General features: G+C 35.5%; 1 protein-coding gene across 1 annotated transcript in view; it reads right to left on the reverse strand.

Moving 5' to 3' along the window:
• Window positions 1-20053, reverse strand: part of Oxct1 (3-oxoacid CoA-transferase 1) — a 119621-nt gene that overhangs the window by 17533 nt on the left and 82035 nt on the right. The window contains exon 14 of the mRNA XM_033761347.1: window positions 5412-5501. Coding sequence (XP_033617238.1) covers window positions 5412-5501 — 90 coding nt within the window. The remainder of the gene's footprint in view (window positions 1-5411; window positions 5502-20053) is intronic.

Genomic DNA, 20053 nt, shown 5'->3' on the forward strand with positions numbered 1-20053 from the left:
AGCAATAAAAGTATTTGCTAGAAAATTTAGTAAAAGAAAAAAGAGGTCTAGAGGCAGGATACGCAGACTTAGCGTGATTTTGCTTTTCATTTTCCACTCACTTTGATCAGAATACTTAATCTCTAAGGAATTCAGGCTGTCATTGAAAAATAAATAATATCTAAGTCATACAAGTATTATAACTATAAAATGAAAATAATAACCATGCAATAGTTTGAAGACGGTTAAAAGTATTCCATATGTTCAAAGTATCATTATTGCCAGAAGAATGAATTAATTCAAGAATTTACTGAGCCTCATGGTACCCCAGGCACCTCTCTACTCAGTTCTTGCAACAGAAAGCCACTGTCCGCCTGGGGCTTCTCACATTCCAGGGAAACGTGGGTGTAGGGCCATCAGAAAGACAGTGAAAGCCTCTCTGATATTCTGGACCTCAGTGTGGTGAGGGATTGAATCATCCAGACATCTGGGAAAAAGCACCGGAGATTCAGTGTAGTGGCCTTCAGGCATGACTATGCTTAGAATGTTCCAGAAACTTTAAGGAAGAGATTATGGTTGAAGGTAAATGAGTAAGAGGGAGAAGGATAACAGAATCAGAGAGAAAGGGGTGTGAAATCAAACCACGTAATACAGTAGTACGGTCTTTGGCCTTGAATCCAAGTGAGACAGGAAGCCACTGAGGGCCTTTGAGCTGAAGAAGAAATGATTCAGTCCCATTTACATTTTTAAAGCTTTGGCCACTATATAAAAGCAGACCATGTGTGTGTGTGTGTGTGTGTGTTTTCTACCTAATCCTTCTCCCTTTGTTCTGGGACAACAAGGTCATAACTGTGAAACCCTCCACACACATTGTCCTGCGAGTCCCACTGCCGAAGGCCCCATTCCTTGCAACAATTTAGCATCTGCCACTGTCAAACTGCCCATCCTTCAAATCTCCCTAAAAATGTTACATAAATCCCACAGGAAGCTCTTAGTTGCTCTTACACAATGGAACTTGGTGTTCAACTACACACTCTTGTTTTATATCCACTAACCTGTTGGTTATTCATTTCTATGACTCTCTTCCCAGGCTACTCTGAGCTGCCTGAAAACAAATGATTTCATCTCTCCATCATTTTATTCTCTCAGACCCTTGCATAATACCTGACACATATCAGATCCTCCATAAATGTTTCATGATAGCATAAACAAGTAAACTAACACACTAATATAAGATAATTCTAACAAACTAGAAGACAAAGCACCAAAGACTACTCCTTTCTGGAGGATAGAAAGAAGGTATTAACCAAATATCCATAAAACATTAGATAATTTATTTGATTTTCTAGAGGCAGCAGTGAGACAGGCAAAATGAGGGAATAGAAAGAAGAAACCCATGGGAAGGGTAGGGGAAAGGAACAAGGGAAAAGGGAAAAAAATGAGGAAATGAAAAAATGGAAATAAAGTATTTGTAAATAGGGAAGGGAGGAGGGTGTGAAGGGAGGGCAGGGGTAAGGGGAAAAAATGAGAACCAAGACCTGTCATGTAAAGGTACAAGATCCCAGTAATGAATGTAACTGTATTATATACCTAAAATGTACCAATAAACTCAATGAGGAGAAAAAAAAAAAAGAGTACCAACAGATACACTGTGGAGATTCCAGCAAAAGGGCAGTCCTGAAGAAATGGCAGGCAGCAGGAGAGCTGATCACAAAAGGCAAGTGCACTAAGATGCACCGAACAGTGGTAACATTATTAAAAGATTTTAAATATAAGCCGCTTGATCCAGCTTTAGTTTTAGATTGAACAGACCATCAGTGGTGGGCTTCATCACCAAGAAGTAGAGTTCAGCAGTCAGAGGATCTTTGGGACACTTTAATTGTGATAGATATGGACATGATATGGGCCCAAACAGGGGTCAAAAGAGTAGAAATATACAGGAAGGAGCAACCTGCAGGAATACTGTGAATGAAATATTTACTGTGGTTGCTGTAGGGTTCAGACAGGATGCTTTCAGATAGAGGGTGAGAGATCATCACTTCTTTAGCTATGCAAAATGGCGAAAATTTCACTCAGTGGAAAGAATGATTTCACTTGTGGATGTGATGTATTTGAAGTGACTCTGGAACAACCAAGTAGGGTTGCCGACAGGGAGTTAGAAATATAGTTCTAGAGCACATCATGTGGAGGAGCAAAGGATTCAGAAGAACTGTATGAAAAATATTTGGTCCTGAAAAACTGGATGACACCCAAGGAAGGTGCAGAGAGTAAATAGAGCCAAGAGGCAAGGATGGAGTCTGGGCAGGAACTTATAAAGAAAGGAATGGGTAATCTACTGACGTACGTTGTTGGGACAGGTCTATATCCTTCAGAACTTACAACTTTGGGCCCAAGGCTGCAGTGTACTTATCAAATGGACAGAATAAGATCAAAGAAAGTCCAGGGTAATTGTCTTTATATTTGTGGACATGACTTAGAAATTGCAGATATTGATAATTTTTAAATCCCACTGAACTAAGCCTGGTGATCTTAATGTATCTATAGGCAGGGGAAGCCAGGAAATGCAGTCTATCACTGGACCACTACATACCCAGATAAAACCTGGAAGATTCTAGTACAAAATGCAAGAAAGATAAATACCAGGGGCAAAATTATATTTTTAGGTTGTTTTGTTGTAAGCACACCACAGCAAGGAAACCATTGGCCAGGGAAGATGAACACAAAGAAAGGGATGATTTTGAAACCTTCCTAACAATGGAAGATCTGGGTGGGACCTGTGCAGAGGCAGTTTGGTAAGAATGTGGCAGGAGATGAACACAGGCAGATCCCAACTGAATCAAACTCCCACTTAACCAGAAAAGCTTTTCCGGACTACATCCTGATCTTCTTCACAGTACCACCCAGAAGCTGGAATATGCCAGTGATAAAAGGTGATCAGACACCAACACAAAACCAAACCAAAATCTGTCTACTTCATTTTGCCTGGGACCCAGATATCTCAACCTCAGTGAAAATCTTACTGTATCATCTGATGCCTATGCCTACCACACATCCTAGAAGCCACTGATTCCAGGAGCAGGAGGCAGCCAGACTTCAGGTTCCAGAAGCTGCTGGCCCTAACTTAAACAAAACAGCTGGTTGCAGGGCCAGGATTTAGCTCACTGGCACCACACCTGCCCCACTGAGTTCTACCCCCACTACTGAGAAATAAATAAATACAAAAAAATAAAAGAAAACAGCTGGTTGCAAAGAAAGAGTCTTCATTTCTCTAATTAAAACAACCAATGCTGTTTTGATAACACCTGTAACCCTGCAGATGACAAAAGGAGTGGAAAGAAAGCCTCTTCCGAAAAACCAGTGGACACGTGCACCTACATATGGAAAATGAATTAGCAGCCTGGGAATACAAGATTGCATTTCTGTTTTCAAGTTTTAACTCTTCATTTCAAACTTTTCACTTTCATGTCTTATAAAAGAATAGGGATTCGTTCCCTCAGATATTCTTGATCACAAGGCAATCAGAGTTACCTGGCATGTGCAAAAGAACAGGACTCTAAATGGAGAGGTTGCCAGGAGTGAAGAGCTTCCACTCTCTGTCTCTTTTCTGGCCCTTACCAACCTGGAACTAGAATAAAAGATGTAGGAAAGACATGATGAGGTCTCCACATTGCCTTTAGCTGGGCTGGTCATGGGTCCAGGTAGACAATACCGAGCAGCACCCATGATGCGCTGTAGGACTGTAGATGTGAAGTCTGGTAAGAACACGTGAAGGCGGTAAGAAGAGACACTCTGTTAGTAAACTTCAAGGTTATCTAACTACTTTTTTTTCATTAAGTTTACTGGTACTTTTTAGGTGTACAGTACAGTTACATGCATCATTGGGATCTTGTACCTTTACATGAGTAAATACCAAATAGTTTCTCTGGTATGAAAAACTCAAAGTTAACTACTAAGGGTGAGCAAATCATTATAATTATTTTAACCACATGTACACTTTTATTGGTTTGTTCAAATGAAAGTATCTGGAGAAAAATACCTAACTCTAATTCCAGTAAAAAAATGCAAATTTCCTCACTGAAAGGAAAAAAAATACAGAAAGGTAAAGTGATCTTGCTTCTGTAAAACGCTGTCCTCAGGGATTTCTAGTCAACAGCTTGAAATACCATTTATTTTCCTCTATCAGAAATTCCAGTTGAAGAAAAAGGAAAGACTTGGGAGAGAGGAAGGGAAAGAGGGAAAGGGGGAGGGAAGGAGGAGAGAGAGGTTGAGAGAGAGAGAGAGAGAGAGAGAGAATGAATTTGCTAAATACAGGCATAATGTTTTGAAAATCAATGCAGAAAAATTTCAAACTATGCCAGACTTCAGTACCAATGTGTCAACATTAAAGTAACAACAAAAGGGAAATCAGAAAGAGTTTTCTCCAAATAAATATTATGTTCCAGAAAAGATTTAGATTTGATTTTCATGCTTGCCATCCTTTTGCCTCTGAAATATATTTTGGATGCTTTTGCAAGCATCTCTCAGAAATCACCTGTTTTGGTTCCATTTCTGTTGTTCCATATTTATGCACCACTGCTCACTTCCCACTGTTTGCTAAACAATTTATGATAATTCGTACTTATTGCAGTTTCCACAGCAGAGCCATTTCATAGCACACATGACTATAACAGAACTCTCCCTGGGAGACCAAGCGAAGTACAAATCCTCCAGCTCCACGCTCGCACACAATGCTGCCATCACTGAATAAAAACAGGACAAATGTACTTCCATCGCACCTCAAATTAGCAGGTCTCTACATGAGAACCAGTAAATTTAAAAACTAAGAATGATAAAAGATAAAGGAAAATGAACAAATGACATAAAAAGAAGAAGGTACCACCCAATACTGACTCTTCAAATTAGCAGAAACCAAAGGAATTAGGTCAGGAAAGTGATCAGATGGTACAAAGACACTAATTCAAGAACAACGAAGAAAGACTCCACGCTTAGGAAACTGGCCTATGGCGTTAGAGACACCATAATCTAGTCTCAATTCCACTAGGTACCCGACCTCAGGCAAATGACTCAATTTCTCTAAAGCTCTTTCTATAGAAATGTAAAAATATCTGTATCAAGCTTATGAGCTTGAATCAATTACATCTGCCTCAACATATTTTTACTACTTTTGGAGATACTAAAGCTTTTACTTTTAATGTGGATGCAAGGCAGATATTCAAAGAATACCCTGATATTGGCTCTTCTCAAAGTAAAACCATTTAGCCAAATAATAATAACTACTTGCATTGTTATCTTTCTCTCTAATATATAAGTGCTATCACCTTGAATGACCCAGAGCAAACAATAAAAAATAAGAGTCAGGTGACTTTGTGTACATAGCTGTGGCATACTGCGAATTTCCCAAAGTTGCATTTGTGAAGCAGAAGATATTTTACCTTTGCAGAATGTTCCATAGTGACCACAACTTTGGTTTTGGCACTGGACACTAAATCCATAGCACCTCCCATTCCTTTCACCATCTTCCCCTGCAAAACAGAAACAGAAAATATGTACTTCTATGTCTTTCACATCTATCATATATGGGAGAAAAAAATTAATTTGTGGATAAATCACTGGAATAATTAATGAGAAAATTTCATTAACCTTCACTGCTTAGTATTTGAAGCTTTACAACCTAATATTTTATTATACAGTTATTCTATGGATGAAGGACAAAGTTCAGGATAAATATTACGGTATTTTCATTAAGTGGTAACATGATTTTTTGGATAACCTATTGACAATAAGATAATCCGTAGATAAGAAAAAATTTAAGAACATTTCTAAAATTCTGGCAAAAATATCACATTGAAATGCTAATAAAACCACTGACATCCTCCACATCTTTCTTTTTAAACACACAATAGATACCACTGAGTCTTCAACTACATATATTTTCTAAAGCAGTCTTGAATGTCTACACATTGAAATGCTTTTGAATAGCAGACTCAGACACTAGAGGTGTTTATCTAGTAATGATTAACATGAACCATGAAAGGTGGGACCCTCTTTGTAACACTTGGCACTTCTCATGCTCTTGGAAAAATAAAACAAAACAAAATTTTACAAAACATATTCTTGTTAAGCAAAATCAGAAAACAGAAACTGAATTTACAATCTTCTCACCATTACCATTCTATTTTTGCCCATCCATTCATCCCCTCATTCATTATATACCAACCATACTTTATGTGCCATACACTTTGAAAACTTTCGACTATCTATTCATTCTCTTGGTTGCAGAGTTGGGAAAAAGCCAGTGTTTCCAGAGATGATGAAATAAATTCTTACTCAAGTATATCAAAGAGAAGTGTCTTCTAACATTGAAACTTGCTTAAAATTTATTTATGTTTTTAACCTAAGTCTTCTTGCTGATTTGACAGTAAACTCTTGGAAGTCTCTTTTTCCTCCATTTCAGAGCTCTCTAAAGAGATTAGGAAAGGCAATCAACACCTGATTTTAAAACAGGGTCTTGAATTCCATGACTTCAGAGACATTTTAGAGGTTAAAGCAATACAACATAAAAGTGAATTAGATGAGTGCTATAAAGGGAAGAAGGAAGTAGTCACAGTGCTCTGTGGTTTAGAGCTGCCACTGAATGAGATGGGCAGCAGCTGGTAACAAGTGCGAACGAGGTGTGGAGGATACTAAATGATTCTGCTTTCAGAAATACGAGCGTGAAGTGAATCAGACTATATGAAAATGTGAAATTTTAAACTTCTACAAAGCAATGCCTTCATCCTTTGCCAACTGCAACTTTAATAAACTGTGCATCAAATCATAACATTTTTGTAGAGATTGCTGATACCCTTATGCTATAAAATATGGATAAATAAGAATGAAAACAGTGACTGTAAAATTCCAAAGCTAAACACACTAAGCCAATGTGCTGAAAAATTCTTATAAAATTCCAGGATTTAGAATGTAACACAGGCAAACTTTGTCTCCTATGACACAAAAAATTAATGACACTTTCTATCAGGAAGCTTGTCTCATTTAGGTAAATCTAATGTACAAAATTTAAATCACTGCCAATTAGTTAATAAATATTTACAGGGCACCTAATGCATTCAAAACACTGTGCTGGCAGGAATAATAAAGTACTATAAGACATGATGGAAGAACCATTTCTATTTAAAGAAAAAAAACTTGCTTGAGTCAACATAAATGAATAGTCTTCATCATTCAAAGATTCAGGTGATTCGATGTTTTATCCCCCAAAGCACACAACATAAATTTCAAAGTTCCATTTTGATATTGAAATGTCTGTTTCCAAGCATGAAAAGTGCACAAAATTAGATATAGAACACTTGAGATCTTGTTAATCTACTATGTAGCAATGGCAAATCATCAATTTTCTTAATTTGAGTTCATTATTTTAAAACAAGTAAAAATGTCTTATCATAGAGCTCTGTTGAGCACAATATAAGTCAATGTATAGGAAAGTGTATAATAAATAAAGCTTATAGAGGTATTCAATTACACTTGAACTGATTGATTCATCTGAGTGTCCAGCATATGACTGCTGCTACACCAGAGATCATCAAAATATGGTAATTTCTCTGAAGAGCTAATCATTTTGTGAAGGGAGAGAATCCATTAATAATAAGAGATTTGGACTAAACTTTTTTCTTCTGAAAGAAGCAGTCCTCACCCTTTCAACTCTCCCTTATAACTAATGTAGAACTACATGTATTTTCCCTATGCCCTTTGTACTACTCTATCACAGTGAGTTTCCCCTCCTCACTCTTTCTTTTCTTTCTCCTTTCTCTCTTTCCATTACAAATATCTGAGTGGGCAAAGAGATGAATGAATGAAACTAACAGGTATGTTCGACCTCAAGCAGAACACTGGGGATGCAACTGCTAACTGTGCCTAGGGAGGCAGGGGTGAAAGAGGGAAGCTCAGGAGGGTTTCACTAAGGTGAGATTTCACCAAACCAGTTTGCCAGGTGGGGAAGAGCAATACTGTGAGGGAGAAAATCAGAATCTCTTAAGATTAACAGTGAAACCTCCAAATATTTGGTTTACCTACTCTTTCATTATGTTCACTGTATTGTAATAAGAAAAAAAAATATTTTACTCCATTCCAATAGCCAAAGGATTTCTGAAACATAATCAATTATTAAAGGAAGACCGGTCATTCTATCAGCGGCGGGGGAGGGAGGGTGTTATATAACACATAGTCATAATTACTTTGAACCCAGCCCACCAGACATTCTTTTGGGGCTGAACTGCTTGCATTTCTTAGTTAGAGGTGGCCACATGCCTGGGCTCCAGGCAGTGGAAGAAAGGGAGATGATATTTGTGATGCCCAGGCACAGGCCTTCAAAAATCTTCGGTACGCAGTCCTTTATGCTCTTTCACCTTCTGCAGTCTGAATACTGATAACCCAGGAAACTCCGGAAGGTGCCTGAGTTTCTCTCATTCTGGGTTTTTAACTGACCACAAGTAATAGAGTGTCCTTAAAAGCATACTGCATTGTCCAATATCATTGAAAAATAAATAGAGTGCTAAGCCACTGAAATGGGGCTTATTTGTTATAGCATCTAGTCTAACTAGTATAATAATGTGGTGCCCAAATGAATTAGATGGGCAGGTGAGAATTCCACGAGAATCAGAGTTGTTACAGCTGTACAAAAGGGCACGGAGCTAAACAAAGCTCTCAAGGGGATGTTTACTGCTTCTTGAAGAAGGTTATTATTTCAGATACTGTGTTAGGCACTATAACCCACCTCTTTATCCAAATATCTAACACACCACTGGGCATTTCCAGAGGTGCAGCTTAGCTACTTAGTGAATGAAGAAGTAAATGGAATGGATTTGGGGGTGGCAGACAGCACTAAAAGTTCAGGCAACAGCTGAAAAGGCATATAGTCCCCTATTCCAACCTCATCTTCTTTCCTCAAATCCAACATCTTATTCAACACTCTAAACAAGGAACTGATAAAACAGGGAGATCGAGAAGCTAAAAATATACCTTAAAATGAATCATAAGACAGAAAGTGATATTGGAGTTGGTGAAAAATAAGCCTCTAATGAAGAAGAGCTTCTGGGCATTACTGAGAACTAGGCCAGGGTGACACAAAGTGAGTCTTTCTTTAAAATCTCATCAGCAAACATACATTTCTTGAATGGTGCACCATTAGTTCTGAAATATATTCTGGCTAGCATAATGGGAAGATGATTGCTGAAGTTCAGCTCATAGCCAGCTCATCTTTTTGCGGTTAAGGGTTGACCCTGATATCAAATATGAAAAGAATGTTGGAATAAAATGGGCTAGATATGTCGTATGCTTCATTATGATACAGCCACACCTTTTCTGAAAAAGACACTGATTCAATTATTATTCTCAATTCACAAATATTTACTCAGGGAAAACTAGGTACCAAGATAGGAATTAAAGATGAATGAGAAGATTTTCTGCCTTTTTTCTAGAAAATAGATTTAAATTAAAATCACTGCTTTCAATATACTTCACCTCCTTTGATCCCATTTACCCATGCCAAAACTTCAATGAAATTAAAACTGTCAAGGCATCAAAGTAGAAAAACTAAATTATATCCCCCCAAAATAGCTAGTAACTAAAAACCTCATGCATCAAACTACAAATATTAAATTACAATACCCCAAAGAAATAGCAATTCAAGTTCTGAACATGATCTTTGGTAGTAATTTAAGGATTTTAAGAAAAAGTAAAATAAATATATTTGACAGTGCTGCAAAATGTTATTTAAAATAAAATATAAACCATCTTTAAAATTACTCTAACCATTAACTTTTTCATTAGGACATAATAACAATGGCTCATTTCCAAATTTGTTACCTCTCAACATTCTGGTCTTAAGCAAGGAACAATTTATAACATATAGAAACAATTTCTAAAACATTTTTAAGTAACGTTATGTGCATAACAGCAGAAAACATGAACTCACTGGCAGTAAAAGGGAAAGATAGCTGTGCAGTGGTTTATTAATAAAATAAAAGTGAGGCTTGTTGTTCAATATTAAAAACTAGAACATTAAGTACCCATCTCAATCCAAATAAATATAAGCCTCTTTTATTTCTGTCTGCCTCACTATTACAAAATGCTCTAAGAACGAATAGTTCCTCTTAACAAGATCTTAGCTAAGAAGAGAGCAGAAAACTAAGATAACAATAACATTTGTTTAAACACAAAGAACCAGGTTATTACCCCTTCTTTAGGGAAAATAAAAACTTATAATTTGCCTTAGTTTAGCAAAGCTAAACAGTTACATTTTCTCTCTTTTGTTAGATTTTGTTTTCAAAATAAAAAAAGAGAGAGATTTTCCTGTCGTAGATTAATTGTATTTCACTGGACAGGTGAATTATTCATGTAAACCAACTGATATGGAAGTAGAAATATAATTACATTCTATGTTGCTAGGTTAAGCTAGCCAAATTACTTATGATAAATACCAACTATACACCAAAACACAGGTTAAAAATTAACATGTCACAAAAGGACAATGTAATAAACTTGACATTTCATTTTCATAGGCTCTCAATTCCTGGCCTCTCCGGGACCTGTTTTATTACTTACCCTCTTGAACTAGCTCACTCATACGCATTCTCGCTCCCCACCCCCACCCCAGGTGTGTGTCTCTCTCCTTCTCTCCCTGCTCCTTTCCCTTCTACCTCTACCCTTCTGTTTATTACACAGAAACCCGAAATTTGCTTTCTCCCTTGACTGCCTGAAAGGAGAATTACACTCAATCGGTCAAATGTCTGATTGGTCGACACCCTGGCAGTAGACTACATTTCTGTTCTATGGCAGTTCAGTGTGTTCCACCTACTCCTTGAAACCGGATGCTTATTGGTTTTCATGGAATAATCCTTTCCTGGTTCTTCCCATCTCTCTTAAGGCTTTCAGGCTTTTTCCTGGCATTCTTTTTCCAAATAACCTTTGTATGTTAGCCAAATTAAGAGATTTGTCCTAGGTCTACTGCTCTTGTCTCTACTTGTTCTCCAAAAAAACAATTTCATGTACTCTTGGGATATAAACTGGCTTTTCCTTTAATGACTCTAAAATCCACATTTCCAGCTCAGATCTTTTCTCTGAGTTTTATTTAGACTTTGATGTTCAAAAGCTTTGTAGTCATTCTGTGGTGATCTGCGTACTCCCAAATTCTTTCTTCTTATTCTTGAGCTCACAGTTAGGCTTGATTTTCCTGTCTCTTTGAAGTTGGGGTTGGTCATATAAATAAGTTCTGGCCAATGGAAATTGGGTGAAAGTGATGCATAATACTTCCAAAGCTAGATCATTAAACTTGACAATCCTCCATATTGTTCCACCTTCTGCCATCTACCGAAAATGGTGGACCCATAGGATGAAAAGAAACTCAATCCTTGTATTAAAATACATAAGAGAGCTGCCAGCCAGTCACCAATACTCATCTTAGTTCTCTGTAAATAAAAATTTAAAAGGGATTTTTGCATTATATTAATTAATATATACCTCAGCTTCTAAACATCTTTAAGAAGGCAAATCTCAGTCCCCCACTGACTTCCTAGCTTAGCTGCTGGCCAACCATCTAATCCAAAATCCAATCAGAAACATCCTTGTCCCTTGCCTTTCCCACATAGCCACATATAATCAGTCATTCTTTCAATTACTAAGGACTTCAAATTTTATAATAATATTTTGAACTTGACTTTTGTTCTAACAAAAATCTTCACGATTTTGCTTTAAAGTGTTATAATGTGGTAGAGGATATGTAGCTCAGTGGTAGGGAACTTGCCTAAATTGCACAAGGTTCTGGGTTCCACCCTCAATATCACCCCCCCCAAAAAAAATAAAAACTGTTCTCATCCCTATCCCACAGCCATGAAAATAATCTCTAGAATCAACATCTGATTATCTTGTGTCTGTGCTCTGAATCATTCAGGGTAAAGTCCAAGCAGCTCAGCCTAGCATACAAGGCCCATGATGATCTAGACGCTACCTCCCATATTTCCTTTCATGTCACTTCCCTTTGTTATGCCAGTGAATTCGCTTTACATAGCATACAGCTTCACACTATGCCTTAAGAGACATCCCTATGCTATCAAGTGAACTCTAGCATGTCTTTTATGTATCAAAGTATGATACTTTTCCAAGAAATATTCACCAACCTCCATCCCACCTCATCAACAATATAAAATTGCAGACCACTCTTGGGTCCTGTAACAGTATCTGCCTGTATCCAGTTTAGAATATACCACATTAAAAGCAGGACTGATGGTCTACTGGCAGGTAGTGGTATGGTCATATGGGTATTTACAATTAAATTCTTCCTCATCAGAGGGACCTTGTCTCTCATCCCCTCAAATCTAGTAACTTAAAACATAATAGGGGACTTCCAAGACTCCATCCAGCTATGATTATCACCTGTCCAGATATATCAGTGCTTCTACATTAACACCCATGATTGAGATCACCTATCATAGGTGAAAGACATCACACTGCTCCTTAGAATATGAGTCTCTTAACTTCCTGTTCTGCTCCAGCTCAATGCAGTGACTGATATATAACAGATTGTCTCAGTATGTGTTTAAACTGAATTCCATCTTCAAGCAAAAGTTTTGTTTGTACAAATATATGACTGTTTATAGTTTATAAATGCTACATAGTTTACAAGATACTATAGTTTATAAGAAAACTAATCAAAGCTTACTGGTTTACAGATAGGAAAAAATGTAAGAAGGAAAACAAATGAAGAGCTTTATATATCATGGGTAGAAACTGGGTAAGGACAGAGAGGAGGGGTGGAAGGGCAAAGGATCAGCTCACCCATGTCTGTCTAGGCTCTGAGTGCTGAGCGGACTTCCTCCTCTTCCCTCTCTACTTTCTACTTCCAGAATTACTGTACATTTCTGGAGCAATGATGAAGGAGCACTATGCCCAAGAAAGGATGAAGAAAAAGAGTATTCCCAAAGTATATGCACCTTAATCCTTTCTACGGTAGTGATTCAAATTGCAGCACACACAAGTGCAGCAAGTCATTTGTAATTCGACTACTTGAGTTCCCACTACTCTTAACTCATATTTTCTTTCCATACATGACCACAGTAGCTTGGGATAATGAAGACACCTAGGGAATCTCTCCTACTGTCACCTCCAGAAACTGGAGAAGACACTCAACCCAAGACGAATGAACTGGCCCAACAAGAGGTGACTAAAACAAGCCATGAAATTAAAACCCCCTCAAGAAGTAGCAAAGTTAAAAATTCAACAAATTCGTTCACTGAAGTAGGAGGGACTGAGTAAGAGGACAGACTATGGTACTTTGAAATTAACTCTCATAAAGGTATTCAACATTTTTATATCCTCATCAGCACTGAATGCTAAATAAATATCATTTAATAAACATACTGAATTTCTTTTGTTTATTTTTTCAAGTGGGAAGAGAAATCGTTTAGAAGAGACAAATGAAAAAATTCCTAAGAAACCAGATATCTCAACCATTAGGTATTAATTAACATCTACTTAATACTTGTGTGTTGTGTGATATTCCTGAGCATACAAAATTCTCTCTTTTGAACAGCTCACAGCTACTGAATGCTCTCTTTCCCAAAACAATGAAATCCACAATATAAATTCTAAAATCCCAATGCTGATACTTCAATTTTCTTTCAAAAATTCCTAAAGTGTAAAGTTCATTCCCCCTGGAAAACCAAATAAGTAAAATCTATTACAAGTATTATAAGTATAATAAAACTCACACCATGTATCAATTTAAAAATATTTGGATTGTTATATATGGTAGATTATTTGCTAAATGCGGGCACTTTCTACTTTCAGGCAGAATATTCAAAAATGAAGTTTTTCTCTGCACAGAAACTTTCTGTACCAGTTTATAGCAGTAATTGTACAGACCAAAAGCCATAGCAAGTTTCTTTAAAACATTATTTATTGCAAAAGAATCTAAGCAATGAAAAGCCTAATACAAATGACTCTCATTTTCTTATCATGATCAGAATCTTCATTCATTCATTCATTTATTAGAGTATCCAGACCAACCACTTGTGCAGGTTAGAAAAATGTCAAAAATGTAATAGGCTTGATTCCAAAATAAATCAATTAACTTCAAATTAGGAAAATGAGTTCTATTCTATATACTCTCATTTCATAAAAGTATAAATAGCATTCAAGAAGGTGTCTATAGTTAGTTCACTTATGAAACACCATCATTCCAAATGAAGAAAATATATATATTTTTTCATTAATTATACAAAGGCCATTAAGTCCACCTTCATACAGAAAAATGAATAAGACTACATATTAACAGAACTATGAAAATAATATATTTGTTTATCTAAAGTATAATCAATGTGTTACCAAATTTTGCTGTTGTTATTGTTGTAAATAAGGTAGGCTGGGTAGGTTAACTTGTTACAAGGTCAGAAAGATAAGAACCCTGATCTGTTTGGTGAGTTACTAAAACAGATAACAAGAAAAAAATTGTGCTATTCATAGCTCTATTTTGAAGATATAGTTTCAGTGTTCATAGTCTATTAATTATTCTACAGAAATGAAAACAAACATCAAACAAGATGGCTGAGCTCACCTTGTTTTCCAAGGCCTCCCACAAAAGACATCCAGAGAAAGAGCTTGAGCAAGTGTTTTAGCACAGATATATGGATTTGTTTTCACTTAAAATAATTTAAGTGTTATTACACTATATATAAGGTAATTAAGTCAGTTTATTAGATAAAACTAAGCAATGGAGCTTTTGGGTCTTTATCTTTTACAGATTCAGAAGCAGATCTGTATTTATAAACCCAAATAGTTGTTGCAATGGGGATAAAATGCCCCATTTACAATCAGAGAATTTTTTTAAAAGAATAACGTCATTTTTAAGAGGTTCCTGGATAATCAGCACAAAGACAACAGCTAACACACAAATGCAAATGTAATAATCATTTTTATATGACCCCGATGCACTAAAATATATCAATTCCCTCAAGAACTCATTCCCATGGAATATAACATTTTCAGTATGTCTTTTGCAGTCAGGAAATAGCCATTGTTATCAGAAACTTTTCTGATTCTTCAAAGAAAGAAGGTGTGAGTTTCTGGTTCCTCAAAGAGAGTGTGGGAACCAAAACTACAGGCAAAAACATACGTGCTCTATTACCTCTTCCCACTGTCTGCAGAGTTCTAAAGAGCACAATTACAGAATTATTGTAATTGTACTGCTCTCTGTTAGTTGCATAGAACTTTTACAGAGACACTGTGGATGAAAGAAGGTTATTAAGGAACACAACAGAATCAAAATCATTGCCCATGTTTTTATTCACAGTAAAAAAGATAAAAGCATAATATAGAAGATAATTTTTAAAAACTCACTAAGGGCAACTGCAAAAGAGCATTCTATATATACTAAATGTAGGTGCCCTATTAATCAATGACTAGGTGGAAGGACATAAAATCACTTTAATTCCACATTAAATTAATAATTCAGATGTCCTCTGAATACAGCTGATGTCCCACTTTAATGACTGCTAAGTACCTCCTAAAGTTAACAGCAGTGAGCGTTCATGGCAGATTCATACCCCTTAGTCCCTGCTGGAGAGCCCTTTAAAACTTTTTTCTCTTATGCAAGTCGTACTCTGTAAAATGAGGACCCAGCACTTCTCACAAATGAAGGCAGGTCTAACTCTGATTGCTGAGAAAACCCCACTTGTAGGATTAGGAGAACAATGCGCTCCTAGGTAACATTGTGTCATTCAGACTGAACCTGGGGCCAGTGTAAATGTGTTGAATTGCTTTCAGGGAAAAAAAAAAAGTAGGAAAAGGAAAACAGTGACTTATGGTGAACAAACATGGAAAATACAATCTTACCCTAGTGATAAGGACTAGGGCATATCACATAGATACCTTATCTGATCTGCTATCATTATGACACTTTGCCCCTGTGATATTTTTAATTTTAAATTGAATTTATTTTTAACTAGTATATAAAAACAAAAATAATACATATTAATGTTTAAATAAACTTAAAACTATCTCCTCCAAAATTTATTACTTCTTCATGGAGAAAACTTTCAAGTCTTTCTTCTAACTTTTTGAAATGTACAGTAATTATAATTACCTGTAGTCAGCCTACTGTTCAACAAACAGAACTTTTTTTTTCTTGTTTTATCTAACTGTAATTTAGTACCCACCTCTCCTTGCCCCCTTACTCTGGTATTGGCAATTCTACTCATAATCTGAATTTAATCATGAGAAAAATATCACGCAAAATCAGATTTGCAGAAATCCTATGGGACAATTGGCCAGTACTTCTCAACATGGTAAAAGAAAGGAAAACAAGGGAAGACTGAAAAACTGACAAGAACCAGAGAAGACTAGGCAATGTATAATGAGCATTTGGTGGCATTTGTTTCTTCTAATTAGTCTATTAAAATGGCATAGAAAAAATGCAATGTGGTGCTCTGATTCGCATCTTGGAACAGAAAGAGAACATTAATGGAAAAACATGAAATTCAAATACAGCGTTGGATAGATGTACCAATGTGTTTGTTTCTTAGTTTTGACAATATATTATGGTAATATAAGATTGTAAGGATGGGGGAAATTGTGTGAGGAGCATATGAAAAGCTTCTGCACTGTATCTTCAACTTTTCTGTGAACGCAGAATTTATCTAAAATTTTTAAAACTTTACTTAAAAAAAAAAAACAGCAGGTAGCTTGTTCCTGTGGCTTTTGTTTTTCCATCAAAATGAAAATAGAGATTGGTGCTCGGATTTCCCTCTGCAAGAGCCTCCCCTTATGACTCTAAGCCTGCTTGTAAAAGCTTTGCAAAACCTGACTCCAAAATCAAGTCAATTTATGACAGTTAAGTGAATCTGTGTTTTCTATTGAAATACGATTTATTTTGGGAGCTGAGTAAATTTTAGTTCTTTACAGAATCCAACATTTAGGACTTTAGAATGGCTAACAAAGTCACAAGAATAAAAAAAAAATTTAAATTCTGAACTACATGTGTGAGATTTTTGGTTTCTTTCCCTGAACTTTACCACCCAAATCATTATTATTTTGATAAGCCTATCCTGACGTGCTATCCATCTTAGATTTCTGATAGGACTTTGCTTTTTACAGAATCAAATATGTTCATGAGAGCTTTTTAATAATATAAACCAATTTATTACCAGTTTTTTTTAAAACAGTTAAGAGCGTAGGCTGGATGTTTATTTTATGACAAAAAAATGTACAGATGTCTCTTTTACTAGCTCACTTTTCCTGTTATGATTTACTTTGTCCATTCTGAGCATCTTTTCAATTACGTTACCTATCCCTAATACCTAAGCAGCACTTGCAGAGAGTAAGCATAATAGACTCTCCTTTCCAAAAAAGAAAATATAAAGAAAAGTTAACTGAATTACCCAAAGTTACAGAACAAATAAGAAAAAAAAATTGAATGAATCTCTTTTCCAGCTTCCAGTAAGCAGTAATTGAATCCCCATAGAATGTGCTTCCTATCCTACAATACCCATTATGTTGAAATTATTGGACTATTTGTCTTCCCTATTGCTCCTAATCTGTTGGATGGTGTTAATTAATTTGGTTAAGAGGCAAATGTTAAGCCTAGAGACATCCTATGTACTTTTGGTTTAGACAATTTCTAAAAATACAGTTAGATCCTTCAAGACTAAACTTACAGAACTTTCCAATGTGCTTATAAACAAACCATGCATCTTTTACCAGTCTGAAAGCCATGATTAAAGAAAATTAAATTTCCTTAAAACTACATGATTATGAGCAGAAGTTACATTCAAGATGGAAATATATTAGCTGATAAAGCTTCCAAGTGCCAGGGTAATAAGTCTGTTTCTCATAAAGTTCTGTCAATAAGAAGAAAAAAGAAATATGCAATCTTTTTTAAGGAAGTTATTTCAGTTTTATGATTTACATTTTGGGAGTCTGATTATTTAGACGTTCTAGGCTATAAACTCCAGAAATATTTAAAACAGATAGTAGCTAATATGTCAAAACTCATGTATCTGAGTCAAAGTTTATAAAGGGTCTGTGTCAGATCTTCATGCTAAATATATTTGCTCTTTAATGAAAACTGTCATAAAGCTGGAGATCTGATATTACTACCAATTTAGAAACTGGTGCTTACAGCCAGATTTGGGTAATATGAATATATATAAAAGATTTTATTCTTTAGTAATTCTCTATTAATTAAATATTGTTACAAATACTGCAATTGACAGTTATCAAGCTGTCATAGGGTCAACCCGAATTTATTGGATATAAGAAAATTCTATCTGCACTCTGTTTAGGGAAATTCCACTATCCTGGCTGTCAGAGAAGAGAGGGAGAAACATAAATGTAATTCAGATGCTTTTGCCTAGAATACATTTAGACAGTGAGGGTCTGGGGAGAGGATGAAATGAGAGATGGAAAACTCATCTTCGTTCAGTCTCGACCTCATATGCTTTGCATAGTGTGAATTCATCAAGAAAACTCTAGGGTCTAAAACTGTATGTCACTATATCATATGGCCCCCAAGTGGAAGTCAGCTGCTGTATCTGGTTCTTAACAACAACCATGATCTGGTCCAGAACCGTTCTTGAAAATCTCACTAACACACATCCTAGTGTTCATATAATCAAGTATTAGAAGTCATCCAACAATGCCGTACCATAAACATTACATTGGTAAAGAATTCAAGCAAGCTTGTGTATCACTGGGCCTTTGTACCATTTTTGCAGATAATAAAAGCACTTAAGGCTCTCCATTTTTTGTTGAATGTAATTCAACAAACTATAACATAAATCTCCTATTTTTAAAATTCCTTAAATAATTTATAGCTTCAGTTTTTGATTCTTTTTTGTTCTCTTGGAAGAAAGAATGTATGACAGAATTTTATGGTTTCCCAACCTTTGACAAAGAAGTGAAATATACTTAGAAGCATAATTTGAATAGTGTGATTTTCACCTTAGGGTTAACTTTTGGAAGCTAAGGCCCACAAAAATAATTTTGCATTTCAAAGCCTTTAGATTATAACAGCCTCAATTATAAAATTTAGGTAATATCTAGGTCTCAAAAATACTAGTTCGAACTGGACACAAAAATTTCAAAATTTTACCATCTCTCAACTATTGATCTTTCTAATTACTTAAATTTGCCATTTTATCATAGCATCTTTCAAAATACATAAATTCACAACTTGAAAGCTAAGATTTTAAAATGGGTTATGTTAAGATTTATTGAGTCCAAAGCCTTAATTTCCCTGATTAAACCTGCATCATCCAAGAGGGTAGACTAGTTACACTTGGTTACATATATCTGGATTAAGAAAAATTTAAACTTTAGTTTGTCAGGTACAGTATCACAGTTCAAGTGCTTGAAAGCCACATATGGCTAGTGGCTACCATATCTATTACCATATTGAACATTTCCACAATCACAAGTTTTTTATAAGCAATACTGTATTAATTCAAAGGAGAGAAAGTAATGTGTGTGCAGTTTATTGGTAGCAATGCTAAAACTAGAATTCAGATATTTTTAATTCTACTTTCATTGTTTTCTAAGCCACACTGTCCTCAAGTGTTACTAGAGAAAATAAGGAGCTAAATAGAGTCAATAACAAGCTCAATTGTACGTAAAGGTTATTTTCATATAAAGTTCAGAAATCAGTCATATACTTGACCACCAAGAAAGTCTAATGAATTCCAAAAAAGGAAAGTAAAGAATAACTCCCCAAATCTTTGAAACTTGAAACAAAACAAAAATACTCTTCAAAAAGATTGGAACAAAAAAGAAATAAGAACTGAAATTGTGTTACCTAAAATTTAATGAAAATAAAATTGTATGGGATATGACTGAAATATTGAGGAAAACACAAAAACCTCAAAGGTATTTACAATTTACAATTAAAAGAGAAAGTTTATAAATAAAGCAAACATCCAGTTTACAAATCTAGCAATAGTCTTACTTAAACTACAGGATAGAATTATTAAAAATAAAAACAAAATTAATAAATTGGGTATTTCTTTCTTTTTTTTTTTTTTTTTTTTTTTTT

This window comes from Fukomys damarensis, unplaced genomic scaffold (genome assembly GCF_012274545.1).
Source record: "Fukomys damarensis isolate Sample0158 unplaced genomic scaffold, DMR_v1.0_HiC HiC_scaffold_1, whole genome shotgun sequence".
Lineage (NCBI taxonomy): Eukaryota > Metazoa > Chordata > Mammalia > Rodentia > Bathyergidae > Fukomys > Fukomys damarensis.